The following is a 17984-nucleotide window of genomic DNA, read 5'->3' as shown; positions in this document are numbered from 1 at the left end:
TAGTGGCAATGAAGGATGGATGAAAGCAAATAAACAAAATACCACCTATATACTAGATCGACATTATCAAGTTTTTTACCATGATAGTTCACGTGTGGCAAATACTAATTTTATTTTCCAACCTAGGCTCAAATGTTTGAGCTTCTGCACTTGAAGCAATAGTACCAAACATAACACATATTGAATGGTACACATTCACTTGTGTATTGGAGCTGCAAACACAAAAGGGCCATCAAAAACCAAGGACAACAATAAGAAACGCCAACAAAAAGAACTAACCTGAATGATAGAATAATGTTGAAAGGATATATTTAGGTGTTACCACATTTTTTACTACTACACCCATTAATAATAATAAACAATTATGGACTATTCAAGCAATTGTGACACTGTGTTACCAGTAAACATAGTAAGTCAAATGAATGAAAACATTTAATTATCAAATTTAAAGTGAAAGAATGTCTTGTTGTTTTTTTCAGTCGTATTTGGTTTAGCGAGTCTTTGAACAATATGTTCCTCAGGTTCCTGTGATGAATCTTGCCTCTCTGGCCACGTGTAACCATATTTACACTTCTGCATGTATCGCAGTATATATTCTCTCTCAACAATATCAACGATCTGGAAAAAAGACGAAAGATGTAACAATACCGATCAATTTAAACAAAATAAAAAAAGTTGATGTGTAAGACTTTTATAAAAAAACTTAACTTGTTTAAAGACTAACATTTTAGTCCAAACCAAAACAAAAAACAAATTATTGAGAACATGTGTAATCAGTTTAGTTCCTCAGCTAGCTTTCAGTTAATTAGCCAGCAAGATTTAGATAAAACATCAGTAATGACAAATAAAGTCCAATAAGACTAAACATTAGGCTCACCTATTATCACTGTACCAAAAATGAGTATTAAAACTTAATATTTCCTAATCTGAAACATGCAATAACAAAGGACACCAAATGTGATTGATGTCAATAATTATACTGCAAGTAAAATAAAAGAGAAAGAACATCAACGAAACACAATAAACAAATAACAATAACAAAGAACCTTTTTACCTCAGCAACAAAATTCTGTGTTTTTTTTGGTCCACATTGAAGTTTCACCAACACGAAATTTCCCACATCATGATGCATTAGCCTAAATTCATAACATAATTATTATAAAAAAAAACTTGACATACCATTTCAGTTAAATAATATATCACACAAATACTAAAACAAATCAAAAAGGAGAGAAGTTTACAATTTTTTTTTCAAATAAAACTTCAAATTTCAACAATATCAAAATTAATAAAGAATAATATTCCCTTACCTTTTGCAATCTGCTTTGTCTGTTGTCTCCAAGCCATCTACTTTCTCTGGAGTCACCATGCCATCTGCTTTCTCTGGAGTCACCATGCCATCTGCTTTCTCTGGAGTCACCATGCCATCTTCTTTCTCTGTTGTCTCCATACCATCTGATTTCTCTGTTGTCTCCAAGCCATCTACTTTCTCTGGAGTCACCATGCCATCAGCTTTCTCTGGAGTCACCATGCCATCTGCTTTCTCTGGAGTCACCATGCCATCTACTTTCTCTGTTGTCTCCATACCATCTGCTTCCTCTGTTGTCTCCATACCATCTGACTTCCCTGTTGTTAACAAGCCACCTGCTTTCTCTGTTGTCCCAAAGCCATGTACTTTCTCTGAAGTCATCATGCCATCTGCTTTCTCTGGAGTCGCATTGCCATATACTCTCTCTATTGTCTCCATACCATCTACTCTCTCTGTTGTCAACAAGCCATCTGATTTCTCTGTTGTCTCCAGGCCATCTGCTTCCTCTGTTGTCTCCAGGCCATCTGCTTCCTCTGTTGTCCAAAAGCCATGTACTTTCTCTGGAGTCATCATGCCATCTGCTTTCTCTGGAGTCACCATGCCATATACTCTCTCTATTGTCTCCATACCATCTACTCTCTCTGTTGTCAACAAGCCATCTAATTTCTTTGTTGTCTCCAGGCCATCTGCTTCCTCTGTTGTCTCAAAGCCATGTACTTTCTCTTGAGTCATCATGCCATCTGCTTTCTTTGGAGTCTCCATACCATCTACTCTCTCTGTTGTCAACAAGCCATCTGATTTCTCTGTTGTCTCCAGGCCATCTGCTTCCTCTGTTGTCTCCAAGCCATCTGTTTTCTCAATTATCTCTAACCCATCTACTTTCTATGAAGACATCATACCAACTGTTTTCTCTGTTGTCATCAAGCCATCTGAATTCTCTGTTGTCTTAAAGCTATCATATATCTCTGTTGTCTCCATGCCTTCTGCTTTCGCTGTTGTCTCCATACCATCTACTTTCTCTGTTGTCTCTAAGACATCTGCTTTCTCTGTTGTCTCCATACCATCTACTTTCTCTGTTGTCTCTAAGCTATCTGCTTTCTCTGTTGTCTCCATGTCATCTGCTGTCTCTGTTGTCTCCAAGACATCTGCTTTCTCTGTTGTTTCCATGCCATCTGCTTTATATGTTGTCTCCATGCCATCTGCTTTCTCTGGAGTCACCATGCCATATACTCTCTCTATTGTATCCATACCATCTACTCTCTCTGTTGTCAACAAGCCATCTGATTTCTCTGTTGTCTCCAGGCCATCTGCTTCCTCTGTTGTCCCAAAGCCATGTACTTTCTCTGGAGTCATCATGCCATCTGCTTTCTCTGGAGTCACCATGCCATATACTCTCTTTATTGTCTCCAATTATCTCTAACCCATCTACTTTCTCTGAAGACATCATACCAACTGCTTTCTCTGTTGTCATCAAGCCATCTGAATTCTCTGTTGTCTTAAAGCTATCATATATCTCTGTTGTCTCCATGCCTTCTGCTTTCTCTGTTGTCTCCATACCATCTACTTTCTCTGTTGTCTCCAAGACATCTGCGTTCTCTGTTGTTTCCATGCCATCTGCTTTATATGTTGTCTCCATGTCTTCTGCTTTCTCTGTTGTCTCCATGCCTTCTGCTTTCGCTGTTGTCTCCAAGACATCTGCTTTCTCTGTTGTCTCCATACCATCTGCTTTCTCTGTTGTCTCTAAGCTATCTGATGTCTCTGTTGTCTCCATGCCATCGGATATCTTTGTTGTCTTCAATCCATCTGCTTTTTCTATACCATTAACTGTCATATTTTCTGTACCAATATCATTTACTGCACCAACGTCTATATCCATACTATCAATGTCATATGTCATTTCTAGAATATTTCCAAATACGCTGCTTATCAGATCAGAACCAAATAAATCCATTGATAAATCTGGTGTGCTTTGTTCTTCCAAAACAACTAAATCATCGTCAAATGGTTCTTTTGGTTTTTAAATTTGCAAAAGTACAACAAAGTGATTTGGCACCCATTCTGAAGGTTTATCGTCAATTCCTCCTGTGTTTGTCCACATAATATGTGCTGGAAGTAGGTCTGTATTGTATGTCTGCTTGAATGGAAAAAAAGTGTCTATGAAGGTCATTTCTGATACACTGGATACACTGAGACAACCTCTCTGAGTAACGCATTGGAAATTGCTGCTATTTGCCAAATACCCATATAAGCCGCATGATGGGCGACACTTAGAACCTCTTGCTCAAATATGGACTCAATGTTGTGCTTTGATAAGTTTTGAACCATATAAAATGGCGAAAACATCGCATATTGCTTTGCTATATCCCTTTTTCTGGTTCCACCTCTCTCCAAATAATGGTCATCAAGGTATTTTTGCTTCTGCTGTACTAGCTCAAACACTATTCTAATTCTCATTTCCTTGAAGTGTTCTTCTGTTCCATATGCAATTAAACTTGCACAACGTGTCAAACAATTTCCTTCCCCATAAATAGTTGTTGGATAAAATCCCTTATCCATATATTCTCTTGTTACAAGTGGCAATGAACCTTTGTCTATTTCACGCTTGTGAGACACAATATATATGTCTTGCTGGTTTGTCACTGGAGGAAGTTTCCCTACATCTCTAACAAAATCTTCAACCTGTTCATAATGAGTGCATGCATTTAACTGTTCATACAGATCTGGGAAAACTATATAATCAACAAGTAATGTTTTGCTAACACCATCCTCTATCCAAACCTTATCCAATGTTTCAACACCATCCGGTGTCTCAACACCATCCACTGTCTCAACCTCATCCACTGTCTCAACACCATCTGGTGTCACCATACCAGCTGCATCAACGCCATCTGTTGTGGTATTCTGTTTTGTTTTGACTTTTTTGTTCACTGTTTGTCTTTTGTTTCTTTTCAGTCCTTTCTTAGGTTTACATTGGTCTTGTCCATTTCCAGCTTGCATTAATCTTGTCACTTTCCATTTATCCACATATGCTTTGTTGGTACAACAATTATAATTTTCAAGCAAACATTTTTCACAAAAGCAAGTCAAATTTCTGGTCTGGATCATATTTGGATCATCTGTAAGACCTTTGATACTGTGTATTTTTTGTGTTCCTGGCACTGTTTTACAATTAAAGCTTTTATCATGGTCTATTTCTGTCTTTCCTACTAAAATATAGTGTGTCCTATGGTGTTGATGAGCTTCCTTCTCATCTTTGCTATTCTTTGTAAGAAAATGAACAGCACTTTCTGCATTACTTATGACTGCTTGGTTTGATTTCACTGCTCTACTAAGCTTTGCTTTCACAACTGCCACTACCTGGTCTCCAGGTCCTTTGCCATGACGACTTCCAAAGTAAGATCTATGAATTTTCACATTTGAGTTACAAATATAACTGAAGGGAATTTTGCTCTTATACTGTGATGAACACCCATCTGTAAATTCAAACTATGTGTCATTTAAATATTTGAATATTTTTCTCTTTTAAATGTTCAATAGTTTTATTTTCAAACCAATTAACTGCGTGTGCATCATGGCGAATATCTTCACTTAAAAACACAACATCTTCCTTAACTGTACTATTGCATCCATTCTCATTACACTTGTAATAACACACCACAGGGTGTACTGTTATTTGAGTATGAATCCAGTAGAGAAACTGTGGTTCATCTTGAAACTCACAAACATAGTTACGTCCAAAGTCTAGCACTGCAATCACACAGTTTACAGGTGGGTGCTGTGAAATATTCTGGAATTGACCTAATTCCCAATGGGCAATAAATAAATGTTTTTTCAGGAATAAAATCTCAGAACACAATTCATCAATTAAAGTGTTGCTGTTCGAACTTTTGAGAATGAGGCCTTTCTTTTTAGCTCACCTGGCCCGAAGGGCCAAGTGAGCTTTTCTCATCACTTGGCGTCCGGCGTCTGTCGTCCGGCGTCCGTCGTCCGGCGTCCGTCGTCCGGCGTCGTTAACTTTTACAAAAATCTTCTCCTCTGAAACTGCTTGAACAAATTAAACCAAACTTGGCCATAATCATTATTAGGGTATCTAGTTTAAAAATTGTGTCCGGTGACCTGCCCAACCTTCCAAGATGGCCGCCAAGGCTAAAAATAGAACATAGGGGTAAAATGAAGTTTTTGGCTTATAACTCAAAAACCAAAGCATTTAGAGCAAATCTGACATGTGTAAAATTGTTCATCAGGTCAAGATCTATCTGCCCTGAAATTTTCAGATGAATCGGACAACCCGTTATTGGGTTGCTGCCCCTGAATTGGTAATTTTAAGGAAATTTTGCTGTTTTTGGTTATTATCTTGAATATTATTATAGATAGAGATAAACTGTAAACAGCAATAATGTTCAGCAAAGTAAGATTTACAAATAAGTCAACATCACCGAAATGGTCAGTTGACCCGTTTAAGAGTTATTGCCCTTTATAGTCAATTTTTATCCATTTTTCGTAAATCTTAGTAATCTTTTACAAAAATCTTCTCCTGTGAAACAACTGGGCCAAATTAAACTAAACTTGGCCACAACTATCATTTGGGTATCTAGTTTAAAAAATGTGTGGCGTGACCCACCCACCCAACCAAGATGTCCGCAACAGCTTAAAATAGAACATAGGGGTAAAATGCAGTTTTTGGCTTATAACTCAAAAACCAAAGCATTTAGAGCAAATCTCACACCGTGTTAAATTGTTCATCAGGTAAAGATCTATCTACCCTGAAATTTTCAGTTGAATCGGACAACCCATTGTTGGGTTGCTGCCCCTGAATTGGTAATTATAAGGAAATTTTGCTGTTTTTGGTTATTATCTTGAATATTATTATAGATAGAGATAAACTGTAAACAGCAATAATGTTCAGTAAAGTAAGATTTACGAATAAGTCAACATGACTGAAATGGTCAGTTGACCCATTTAGGAGTTATTGCCCTTTATAGTCAATTTTTAACCATTTTTCGTAAATCTTAGTAATGTTTTACAAAAATCTTCTCTGAAACTACTGGGCCAAGTTAATTATAGATAGAGATAATTGTAAGCAGCTAGAATATTCAGTAAATTAAGATGTACAAACACATCACCATCACCAAAACACAATTTTGTCATGAATCAATCTGCGTCCTTTGTTTAATATTCACATAGACCAAGGTGAATGACACAGGCTCTTTAGAGCCTCTAGTTTTCTTTGTTGTCAGTGACGGCCCATACATAATAGTCTACCCCATATTTGTTGGTCACGTCCTTTAGATGAGTTCTCATCTTCTGTTCTCCACATATGTTGCAAAGCCCATCAATACAATCCTTCTTGTGGTAAGGTTATCCCCTTTTGGACACATAACTATATTAACAGCACAGTATTTGTCCTTGATATTCAGTTCCTCTGCATTTTCACAAGAACGGCCACTTAATTTATTGACCGTCTTCAACTTCAGTTCTACATTTAAACAGTATTCACATAAACACTGCTGCAATTGTTGATCACAAAATGTTTTAACATTTTTGGGGCGCAGTGATGCAAACTTGCTTTTTCCTAACTTAACGCTTGGATTCTTTTCCTTATAGATTTGAAATGTGTCTAACAATGATCTGTGCATTATGTGTGCTGCTTTTCCATCTTTGTTAACCAACCTTTTGTCTGGCAATGGTGTTGATAGCTGTGGGTGTAGAAAAAAATCTTTAACGTCTTCAGTTATTTCCACAGGGATTTTATCTGATCTGACTTTGTATTCATTCAGCATGTTCAGTTCTGAACATTTATTTAGGTAAGACCATTTGATGCCCAGGTGTCTGCTTACATTCTTAGCACTTTTAACTTTAGACTGTATGCATGCTGATACTAATGCTCGACGTAAGGTTTTCTCAAATTTCTTATTACTGCTTTTTAGTCGAAATATTTGTCTTTTTATATTATTAAAGCAATAGGTTTCTACTTTTCTCTTTTTTGGTGTGGTTATTCCTACTCTTGCAAGAGCTGCATGTTTCTTGGGTGATGCATTACTTATTATATTCATGACTACTCTTGCCATTTTTTCTGCACATTTTGGGAGATACTGCTTTACTCTTTGTGTTGCTTTTTCTTCAGCTGAAGGACTACTAAAAACTGAATTAGCATGTGCTGGCTTTGTTCTCGTCTTTTTGTTCTGCGACATTTTTCTCATTCGGTCCTTTTCCTTAACACGTCTTTTTTTTCTGGCAAGATGATCTGCTACGAGAATCTTGCTTTTTTATTCGCCAGTATTCTCGCTGTTCTAAGATTTTTTGTCTTGTCTTTGGTTTTATTCTCTTCTTTTCTATCCCAAGGGCTTTTTGTTTTTCTCTATGTCTTTTAGCTCTAATACGATTTCCTTCTCTTATTTGTTCTATTTCTGTTTCAGTTTTTTCCTTTAGTCTATTCTTTTTGGCTTGCTCTGCATTCTTCTTTTTTATCTCCAAATAATCTAAAAAGAAAAAGAAAAAATCAAGGTCGACATACTTTTATTGTGATTTAAACATGGGTCTTAGCAATTGTGAGGGATAAAATATGCGAAACACAAAGGCCTGTGTTTAAAATATTCAAAATTTATGGCCACAATGAATATTTCGATTATAATGTTTTTTTTTTTAGAGAACATAGACTATACCGACATTTTCAACAATTTAATGAGGTTTTCATGCACTAACTATACTGTGATGTTGTCAATTTTGGTGTAAATATTTACACAGTCATATAGACACATCTTTGAAACCAGAATGCTACAGATGATTGGCACCAATAAAATCAACGGTACCAATTTTGTTGCACCAGATGCGCATTTCGACAAAATATGTCTCTTCAGTGATGCTCGTGGCCAAAATATTTGAAATCCAAAGCTTATATAAAAGATGAAGAGCTATAATCCAAAAGGTCCAAAAAGTATAGTCAAATTCGTGAAAGGAATCAGAGCTTTGCATGAGGGAGATACATTCCTTAATTTATAATAATTTCTAATATTTTGTAACAGCAAATTTAAATAACACAAAAAATCCGTATTTTCATGCCAGTACCGAAGTACTGGCTACTGGGCTGGTGATACCCTCGGGGCACCAAATTTGGTCAATTTTTTACAAGTAGTTTCAGCAAAAAAGATGTTTTAACAAGAATGTGTCTATAGTACAGGGATGGCCCACTCCCACTATCATTTCTATGTTCAATGGGTCGTGAAATTGGGGTCAAAACTCTTAATTTGGCATTTAAATTAAAAAGATCATATCATAGGGAACATGAGTACTAAGTTTCAGGTTGATTGGACTTCAACTTCATCAAAAACTACCTTGACCAAAAACTTTAACCTGACACTGGACACGGGACAGATGGACGAATGAATGCAGAGACCAGAAAACATAATGCCACTACTATTGTAGGTGGGGCATAAAAAGTTTTCAATGCGTGACAAATGCCAAATGAAGCGTTAGTTCACACAGCCCTTCTGGCCAGATAACTTATTAGGAGTCCTTACCAGGTCTTAATTTCAGGTTTTCTCTGTATCTTTTTTGTTTCTCTGCATTGCTGAGTTTTGGTACATGCATAAATCCTTCTTCTTCAGCTGGTTTTTCTTTCCTAGGCCTCATCTCCATTCTGTAAATACCAAAATAAGCCAAATGAACTGTAATTCAAGCGTTTTCTACTATAATCAAAATGTCACATTTCTCTTTCTATGTATGAATGTGAAACACTGTTACTTTTTACATCATTTCATGGTTAAGATGTCCATAATCACAAAGCCAAATATTTTATATTTGTGGTTTATCATTATATATCTTTCAAATTTAACAGACTATAGGTACAAAAATGTACTTCTGTTAACATGTAGAATGTTTTCAATATTGCAGTCATAACGATGCTGATATGATCAATCATCATTATGTCAAAATGTTGCGACATTTGACACCATTTTGTTTAACATTAAAGGTCAATATTCACATATATAACCTAATTTGTTAACACTTGTTTACCTTGGACTATAAATATATTTTGAGACAATAATTCTGTTTCAAGAACACAAAAAATATGTTCTTTAAAATAAAATGATGACTGTTCTATTACAGTAATATAGTATAATACTTTGCCAAACAGTTGTTATTTGGACTCGTCTCTTCACAATTTGTTTTTTTTAAAGCAAGTCAACATCACATATGTTACTTCATTGTCAAACAGTATTAATTGAATAATATAAACAAGATTATATTTTTTGAAGCAAAAAAAAAAAAATAGATTGGAACTCAGGATTTTAACATATTTAAAGCATTATTAAACTGATTTTGTTACATTTCTTGGTTTGTCGAGATATCTCAAACTGCTGTGATTTGGACATACATTATTCACAATATTTAAAATAAAAAATGGTCAATTTTCACAACTGTTACAAAAAAATTGTAGAATGATATTCTATGCAACAATTGCACTGTCTTTAAACGATAAAGAGCATGACTTTTTTGTTTTAAAAGTCTAATTCTGACAAGAACATTCAAAGTCTAATGTTATGTAAGTTTAAGTAAATTGTAAACAGGTCATGATTGACCATGATTTTTTTCCATAAAAGTCACATGTGACATTAGTTGTACATCTTAATGTAAACTGGTAAATAACAGTCTTTCTTATATTATCATGCTAGTTATAAAGAATTTTAAACCATCCTCTTTAAATTTAAATCTTTATCAAAGACTTCAATTAAGAACTACATCTAAATTGATTTGATGTCAAAATCATGTTATACTGGACATATTTTAAGTAAGACAAATATCTTTGATGAGTGGTCAAACATCACAGCTGTTGTTTTTTGTGTTGTGAAATTTGTTTGTGCATTAAATGTACTTAAATGGTACATTGACATGTGGGTGATTTAAGATAAGAAAACAGAACTTTTGATACTTTCAGGTAAAGAGTATATTAAAAGTATTTTTGAACAGGATATGGTAACACCAGTGTGCTTGACAATGTTAACAGGTTGAATTAAGTAAACAGATGTCATGAATGACAATGTTACACCAGCCAAGATCTAATAAATTAATTTCTTATTTGTAACAATTATTTATAATTTTGTATACATTATCAATAATAAGCCTAAAAAAAAAGAACAAAACACATTGAGCAATGTTTAATTTATTGTATCAGTCAGACACCAAACTGTTATGATGAATGACAGTTTTTTCAGGCAAGAGCTGAAAAAAACAAAAAGTCCATAATAACATTCTTATCTGTTTATGGGAAAATGTTCACATGTACAATTCAGATCTAATAAGGCATGTAATTTTCACCTTTATAAACAGAAGTATGTAAACAAAACCCATTATAGTGTGTTTAAAACATGTTATGATTGGTGATTAATAGAAATACATTGCTTAGTAACAACTGTGTACTTGACATTTCTGTCCAGGACGTTGAAGTCAACCATCACTTAGTTATTCATGGTTAACATAAACACACATCCCTATAGATCTATATTTCTTTTTGTTTTCAAAGTGTACATGTATCATAGTAGATTCTTTTTGCAACTTTTTCTTTATCATGACAAGCTTTCTTTTTGATGATGTGATGTACAAAAAACATAAGTGATGTTTGACTCTAATTTTAAACCAGACAATGTATGTCAATGATAACATGTGTTACCCATGTCAATACCGAAATCATGCGTATATCTCGTGTCCCTTTCCAAACTCCCCAGGTATTTTATATAAAGTTTGCACTCTTTAAAACAATCATATCACATTAAAAACCACATCTAAACACGGGACATTTAATGGATTATTTACTTATAACGGTAACTAATGTTATCATTCTCAACGAACGTGAAAATCCTCAATTTCTGACTGAAAACTTACCTGAGGAAATTGCTTGCCATCTTGTATTGTAATAACCAAATCAGATACGGTATTAATCCGGTCGTTTAACTTCCGGTGGAATTGTCTAGAACAATCAACTGCAGATTAAAATTCATTGGATAATATTGCATAAACTGCATCCAACAACCGTTACTTTTTTGACGGAATATTTTTTATTTTTTTCAGTTGTGTTTATTTTTTTAGGGTGCATTGCTCTGTACGCCATACTATAAGAAAAACGTGTTATAACATCAGATGTTTTCAGTGATAACAAGTTTGCGTTCTTTTTATTTCACATTTTGCTTTCTGTGTGTCTTGTTGCTAACACTGTTATTTGACGGAAAATCGTAATGCTTGGGTTATCATCTAAATAAATCAAAGTTTTCCTAGAAAACACCACTAAAACAACTTTATGTTCATAATTTAAATAAAATATTGATTGCACTATGCTTTAAAACCATCAACTTGAACAGAAAATAGTATCATGAACCAAAAATTTTGCTGTGAAAATTTGACACTCTGTTGAATTTTGCATTTGTCCGTGATTTTTTTCTCAAAATTTACAGTTTTAACTTCAAATCTTTTTTAATATAACTCCAATCACCATGAAATTTTAAGAACTATCTCTTTATTCATTTAGTTTCAATTCTGATATCTAACACTTTTATTTTTATGATTATAATTTGCTCTACACAGGTTATAATGAATGTCACTGTAAGTTCCACTGTAGCGTGGAATGGCTTCGCGGATTTCGTGGGTACAGGTGAACCACGAATTTAAATATTCAACAAACTGCAAATTTTCAGTTGGTTTGAATGTAGACTTTGGCAAAAACCACAAAACGAAATTTTTGTAAAAGTTACGACGACGGACGACGGACGCCAAGATATGAGAAAAGCTCACTTGATATGGATTCCTGGAAAAAATTCTACCCTCCCCCTTTTTTGTTGTTGTAAAAGGGAAGTGATAAAAATGTTAATTTCACATCAAAATAGATTTTTCCAAACCATAAAGCAAATGTCAGCAAGAGGTATGCAAAGGTAGACGTCAGCGCATAAGCTGAATTATTATTAAACATTTTATTGAAAAATGTGTTTTGTTAAATGATTTGCTTACAATGCTACGCTTAGTCTGCTACGCCACTGAAACCTTGATCATGTTTTGTTAGTGTTTAAAACATATTGTTGTAACCAGAAAATATTACACCCATTAAAAGATGATGAAGATTAAGTAGAGGAAAATCTTGGATTACCGAAATATTTTTCTTCCAATCCGTCAAAACATCAACCTTAAAAAGCGTTGTCTTATATGCGGCAATTGTTGATCATTGTACTACATGTTATGTTCTATTGAATTGTTTTTCATCTATACCGATATCAATTTAACCCCAGCTCTTTAAAATAAAAGCATGCATTGACCAATAAATTTAAATAATCATAACAAACATTTACACGGATGAGTACATGTGACGAGCTAGTATATATCATACGGTAACTAGAGAAAGGTTCCGATTTAAGTATTCCTTAGTTAAGTGAAGACTTAAGTAAGTTTATGCATACCACTTAAGAATTTTACTTAACTAAGGAAGTTCTTAGTGAAATATAAGTTTAAGGAATACTTAAGTTAAGATTTTTTATGCATACGGCCCCTGCCGAATAGTTTTTCTGCACTTGTAGTCAGGTCAAGGTCCTCGGCTATCGCCTCGGACCTTGACCTGACTACTAGTGCAGAAAAACTATCCGGCAACGGTTTTTACCGGCCTGTTTCTTTGTTACCTTTGTATTTTTTCTAATACATGTAGACAAAACATGATTTTAACTACATGTAAACATTGAGTTTTATCAATGGGAACGTTATTATGTTTTGTTTATGTGTGAGTTACACTAACTCAACATCGAGTATAGGTCAGTGTGAACACAGCCTTATTCATCTATTATGACTGTAATGTGTTGCATTCCAAAATTGACATATTTGACCTAAATACGACAACCGTTCATGCTGGCTTTTCAAACTCCTCCCTTTGAAAAATCACAGTGCCAGCCGTTTGCTTCTTTAAAAACAAAAAAGAGAAGTTCATGGAAGAGCCTACACAAACGCTTTTACACTTATACTAATCGGACATAGAAATTACCTAAATAGATTGTCCTATTCAGAATCGAAATAATTGATGCAAGCAATACTCTTTTGTAGTTTTAACATGTGTAGGCATTATATTCATTTTATTTTAGCCCTCACTGTCGCTCGGGCAAAAATAATCACGAATATAATGCATACCCATGTTAAAACTACAATAAAGTATAGCTTGCATCAATTATTTCTTAAATATACAATTTATGAATCAGATGAAAAAATATAGCAACTCCTTTTAGCTCTATTTAACTTCATTCAACATATTAATAACATGGAAAATGGCTCTGTAGATATACCGCTAAAATATATAACAACATATATGTACATAAAAAAAGTTGTTTATCATTTATCTGACCATTCTCATATTGAGCTGAGTATCGAAGTCATTTGTCCTAAACTTTAAACCATATACAGTATACACAAAACGTACTACTGTATATCAAATTCACCAGAAGAAAATGGCTCTTGTTATTTAGTTTAAATTTCAAGTTATTTTGAGAAAGTCTTGCATCTATATACATGTAGAAGTTCTGTTCAGCTGTCATGCAAGTGGGTGTTTTATTTGGCAATGGGACCACGTTTGGTCCACTGTTTTCTACATAGATAAATGCATGTAAAAGTCAAGAATGTCACAGTTTTTTTTATTATTTGTGTGATTTGTTTGAGTATTTGATTTATAAATTTGAAATGGACTTTCCGTTTTGTGTTGTCCTTGGAGATTATTTTTTTACTATCGGCTATGTATTTAAGGAATGACTGTAATATATCTTCTGCATATGATTGAATAACATCTAAAGTGTGGAACACACTGAACAACCCTATAGATTAAATGTGCGCCACTTTTTAATGTTATTTCGAATAGATTGATCTTATGAGTTAAGCCTTTTTTTGACTGATTTTGTATAGTTTGTTCCTCAGTTTTGGCTATTTCACCACAATCCCAGATTACGGGGAAGGTTGAGCGCTCACAAACATGTTTTACCTTGCCACATTCTTTTTGTGTCTTTCCTCCGTCAGGAGCCAGTATTTCAGAGGTTGTCGCTGGTTCATGTTGGTCATATTTGTTGTACTAATTAACTTGTTATATAATAATTTGACCGTTTTTTTTCAACCGAATTTGTTTCATATTTTATAGTTTTTAAAGCCTACTACAGTGTATACGATAATTTTTTTCTCATTGTTGAAAGCCGTACAGCCTATTATTACTTCCAACACTTCGTTTGAAGTTTGATGGAATGTTGTCTCATTGGAAATTATATCTCATTAACTTATTTTACATTATTAAAAAAACAAAACAAAACGAAAAACAAACAAACAAAAAACGAGAGGCTCCTAAGAGCATGTGTCGCTCACCTGAATCTACTGTGGATTTAGAAATCAAGTAAATATGGTTAAATCATAATGAATAATATTAAATACCATAGATACACAAAAAGTGGTCGAGACGAGGTTTGGTTTAATTTGGTCCATTTTTTAAATCAAAAGCAGGTCATTCATGATTTGTCTTTACATTTTTTCCATAGACTTCTACAGTTCAATTATTAGCTATATTATCTATGGAGGTCATCTTTGTTCATGTTTTGGGTCATTAGATACATTTGTTTAACTAAATACCCAAAAGATGATCCATGTCAAATTTGGTGTGATTCGGCCCTGTAGTTTCAGGAGAGAAGATTTTTGAAAATTTACTTTGGAGGGCAATAACTCCTTATGGGGTCAATTAACAATTTCGAATTAAGTTGACTTATTTGTAGATTTTACTTTGTTATACAGTTTTGCTGTTAACAGTTTATCTCTATCTATTATGAAATTCTAGATAATAACCGAAAACAGTAAAATATCCTTAATACTACCAATTCAGGGGCAACAACCCAACAACTGGTCATTTGATGCGTCGAAAAATTTATGGGCACATATATCTTAACCAGATGAACATTTTACTCCTGTCTGATTTTTTCTTGATACGTAAGATGCAGAGATATAAGCCCAAAACTGCATTTGACCCCATTTCCTAATTTATCCATGCCAGCAATCTTGATTCTTGGACAGGGCCATCGAACACAACTAGATACACTAAAAATTATTAAAGCCAAATTTGGAATTATATGACCCAGTAGTTTCAAAGGAGAAGATTGTTATAATCGTTAACGGACTTCGACGACGGACGACGGAAGACAAAAGTCAAACGATGAATAGGCTCACATGTTTTTTTTTTTGTTATAGGTGAGCTAAACAATAGTGAAAATAAAGAAACTTAAGAACTTAGGAAAACAAAATAAGTGCCTTTTAAAATTTCTCCTGATTTTAATTTTTCTTACTATTGTTTCATTTTTCTGAAATCTTTGCACAGAATAATACAATGAATTCGAACTAACAATTGCATGTTTGCAGTGTCAATTACTAATGACGAGATTTATCAATTAATCCAAGCTATTTTAATAATGTCTCACTCTTTTGTGAGATGTTTTGCTTAAAACCTTATACGACATAGACGAAGCTGACAACGTACCCTCTAAAAATAATATTTACTCACCACGTGACAGATTAAAAAATATTTTTTATAGAACCATTGTTCGAACACCAAGGACACCAAACCTCTAACACAAGGAAAATATTGAAAAGATACTTAACCATGTCCATCCAAAGAGCTACTAAAATAAGGTCTAAGTATTAGCATAATGCACAATAATTCAGCATGAGATGCACGTCAAATAAAAAGACGTCAATACAGAGTAAAAGACACCAGTCTTAAATACTAAAGAGTAAAATCAAAAAAATATCTAACTCCTAATCAAATGGCAAAATTAAAAGCCCATACAAATCAAACGAATGAATAAAAACTGTCAGATTTCTGACTTGGTACAGTCATTTTGCATGTTAAAAATTGTGGATTGAACCTGGTTTTATAGCTAGCTAAACCTCTCACTTGTATGCCAGTCGCATCAAAATCCATTATATTAACAACGATGTGTGAAAGACAGTTACCAGCATGGATTCATCAACGTGATAGACTACTAAGACGCAGAAGATCATTTACTTCATTTTGAATGCATGACTTCGTGAGATATTGTGACTTTGTAAATATATTGCTTCTTACTTGTTAGGCTCTCTAACTGTTTTGATCTCAGCGTCACTGCTGATGAGTCATATTTAGACGAAACAAATATTATGTTTGTAAGAAAAGAAAACTTTATCTTACATAAGCTTTTTTGTATCATTATATTATTACTCGAAACTTTAAAGATGAATTATAAAGATAATTAAAAACCAATTCTTCAGAGAACAATTGAATGTCTTTCCACCTCGACATGCTCGATAATAAGAATGAAATTTAAAAAATGTAATGTGGAAAAACTAACTGATATAAAAAAAGATAAGATTAATAGGTTTATGCAGTAGATTTAACTGTTTTATAATGAAGCAGAAAGAATTTTTAGCAAAGGTTAAAATCTATAACGTCAAATTGACCATTGACCTTGACCTCAATTTTTAGGTCAGTGATCTCAAATCAAAAGACCCCATGTCAATCACTTGTATGGTTGTGGAAAATACTGATTTCAAATACAGAAGGGGAGAAAACTCCTATAAGGGTTAACCAAAACTCTTCGACTTAAATAAGTTGAAGTTGCCCCTTATTGTAAACAGTTATTTGGCAAACGCATCATATCATTTACCGTAACAGTGTCTTGTGACAAACGATAACAAGCAAACTTCAAAATTTATAACATGACCTTGACCTTTGACCTTGACCTCAATTTCCCTCAAAATGACCAAGGACTTCATATCAAAAGACTGTAGACCTCTCCGACTTATAACGTATGAATTGATCCAACATATCGACCATCTTAAATTTTCAAAGGGAAATAACTCCCATTAAGATGTCTTCCGATCACTCCAGTCAAAATTAACCAAATCATTCTTAGAGTAGACGAACAATTCGGTGAAAACAGTTTGTTAAAATCTTTTACGGTTTTAGAGATACAATGTATAGCGATAACAAGACAAAGGGGACGCGGGGGGATAACTCCTATAAGGATAAGTGTTCGGTCGCACAGGGTGAGTTTTGAAACCCCCATTACTGTACCACATCATTGGTCAAAAATCAATTCGATATGTTGTAAGACAAAAAAGCATATTAGACGGCAGAAAAAGAAGAAGAAGAAGAAGAAGAAGAAGAAGAAGAAGAAAAAATAATCAGAAGAAAAACAAAAGACCTAAAAAATAATCAGAAGAAAAACAAAAGGTCTTTCGACGAAAAGTGGAAAGACCTAATTATAAATGGATTCTAGTCTCTTATTGACGTTTGTATGAAAAATTGATCTATTGAATTAACATTGAATTATTAAAAATATATTTGATTTATTAATTTACACAATTTGCATCGTCGCTATGAAAGATACCTGAATACTAGTTTAATCACAAACACATTATACCTATGAAGTTGGAACAGACTATATATCAGTTTGCTCATGAAATATATTGCCTTTTTTATTTACTTAACTAATAGACTATTGGTAAAATCAAATGTAGAAAAACCAGGAGTTATCATTTTGTGTATAATGTTATCTTCATACAGAAACTGTAGATAATTGATTGGGGCTAATGATTTGTTCAATATAACTAAAAGCAACACTAGTATACCGCTGTTCAAACTCGTAAATCCATG

General features: G+C 33.8%; 2 protein-coding genes and 1 pseudogene across 2 annotated transcripts; all 3 read right to left on the bottom strand.

Moving 5' to 3' along the window:
* Nucleotides 1-292: 292 nt before the first annotated feature.
* LOC139497465 (uro-adherence factor A-like) lies at nucleotides 293-2476 on the bottom strand. The gene is made up of 3 exons (XM_071285691.1): nucleotides 2209-2476; nucleotides 1311-2157; nucleotides 293-618 (listed from the first exon to the last, which is right to left on the bottom strand). Exons 1-3 carry the CDS (start codon nucleotides 2474-2476, stop codon nucleotides 363-365), a joined length of 1371 nt encoding a protein of 456 aa, XP_071141792.1. The 3' UTR covers nucleotides 293-362.
* A 10-nt stretch (nucleotides 2477-2486) lies between these two features.
* On the bottom strand, nucleotides 2487-3260 carry LOC139497464 (uncharacterized). The gene has a single exon (XM_071285690.1). It carries the CDS (start codon nucleotides 3258-3260, stop codon nucleotides 2487-2489), a length of 774 nt encoding a protein of 257 aa, XP_071141791.1.
* A 212-nt stretch (nucleotides 3261-3472) lies between these two features.
* Nucleotides 3473-11208, bottom strand: LOC139497463 (uncharacterized; annotated as a pseudogene).
* Between the last annotated feature and the right edge of the window lie 6776 nt (nucleotides 11209-17984).

The sequence above is a fragment of the Mytilus edulis genome, chromosome 12 (assembly GCF_963676685.1).
Source record: "Mytilus edulis chromosome 12, xbMytEdul2.2, whole genome shotgun sequence".
Taxonomy (NCBI): Eukaryota; Metazoa; Mollusca; class Bivalvia; order Mytilida; family Mytilidae; genus Mytilus; species Mytilus edulis.
Note: the sequence above shows the minus strand (reverse complement) of the source record. Positions and strands in the feature narration are given on the sequence as shown.

Coding starts and splice junctions, on each gene's coding strand:
- LOC139497465 (XM_071285691.1), bottom strand. CDS start 2,476: ATGGAAACAACAGAGAAAGCAGATGTCTTGGAGACAACAGAGACAGCA. Junction 2,158..2,208: donor GACAACAGAGAAAACAGTTG/GTATGATGTCTT, acceptor TTGAGAAAACAG/ATGGCTTGGAGACAACAGAG. Junction 619..1,310: donor GACAAAGCAGATTGCAAAAG/GTAAGGGAATAT, acceptor TCTTTTTTCCAG/ATCGTTGATATTGTTGAGAG.
- LOC139497464 (XM_071285690.1), bottom strand. CDS start 3,260: ATGGATTTATTTGGTTCTGATCTGATAAGCAGCGTATTTGGAAATATT.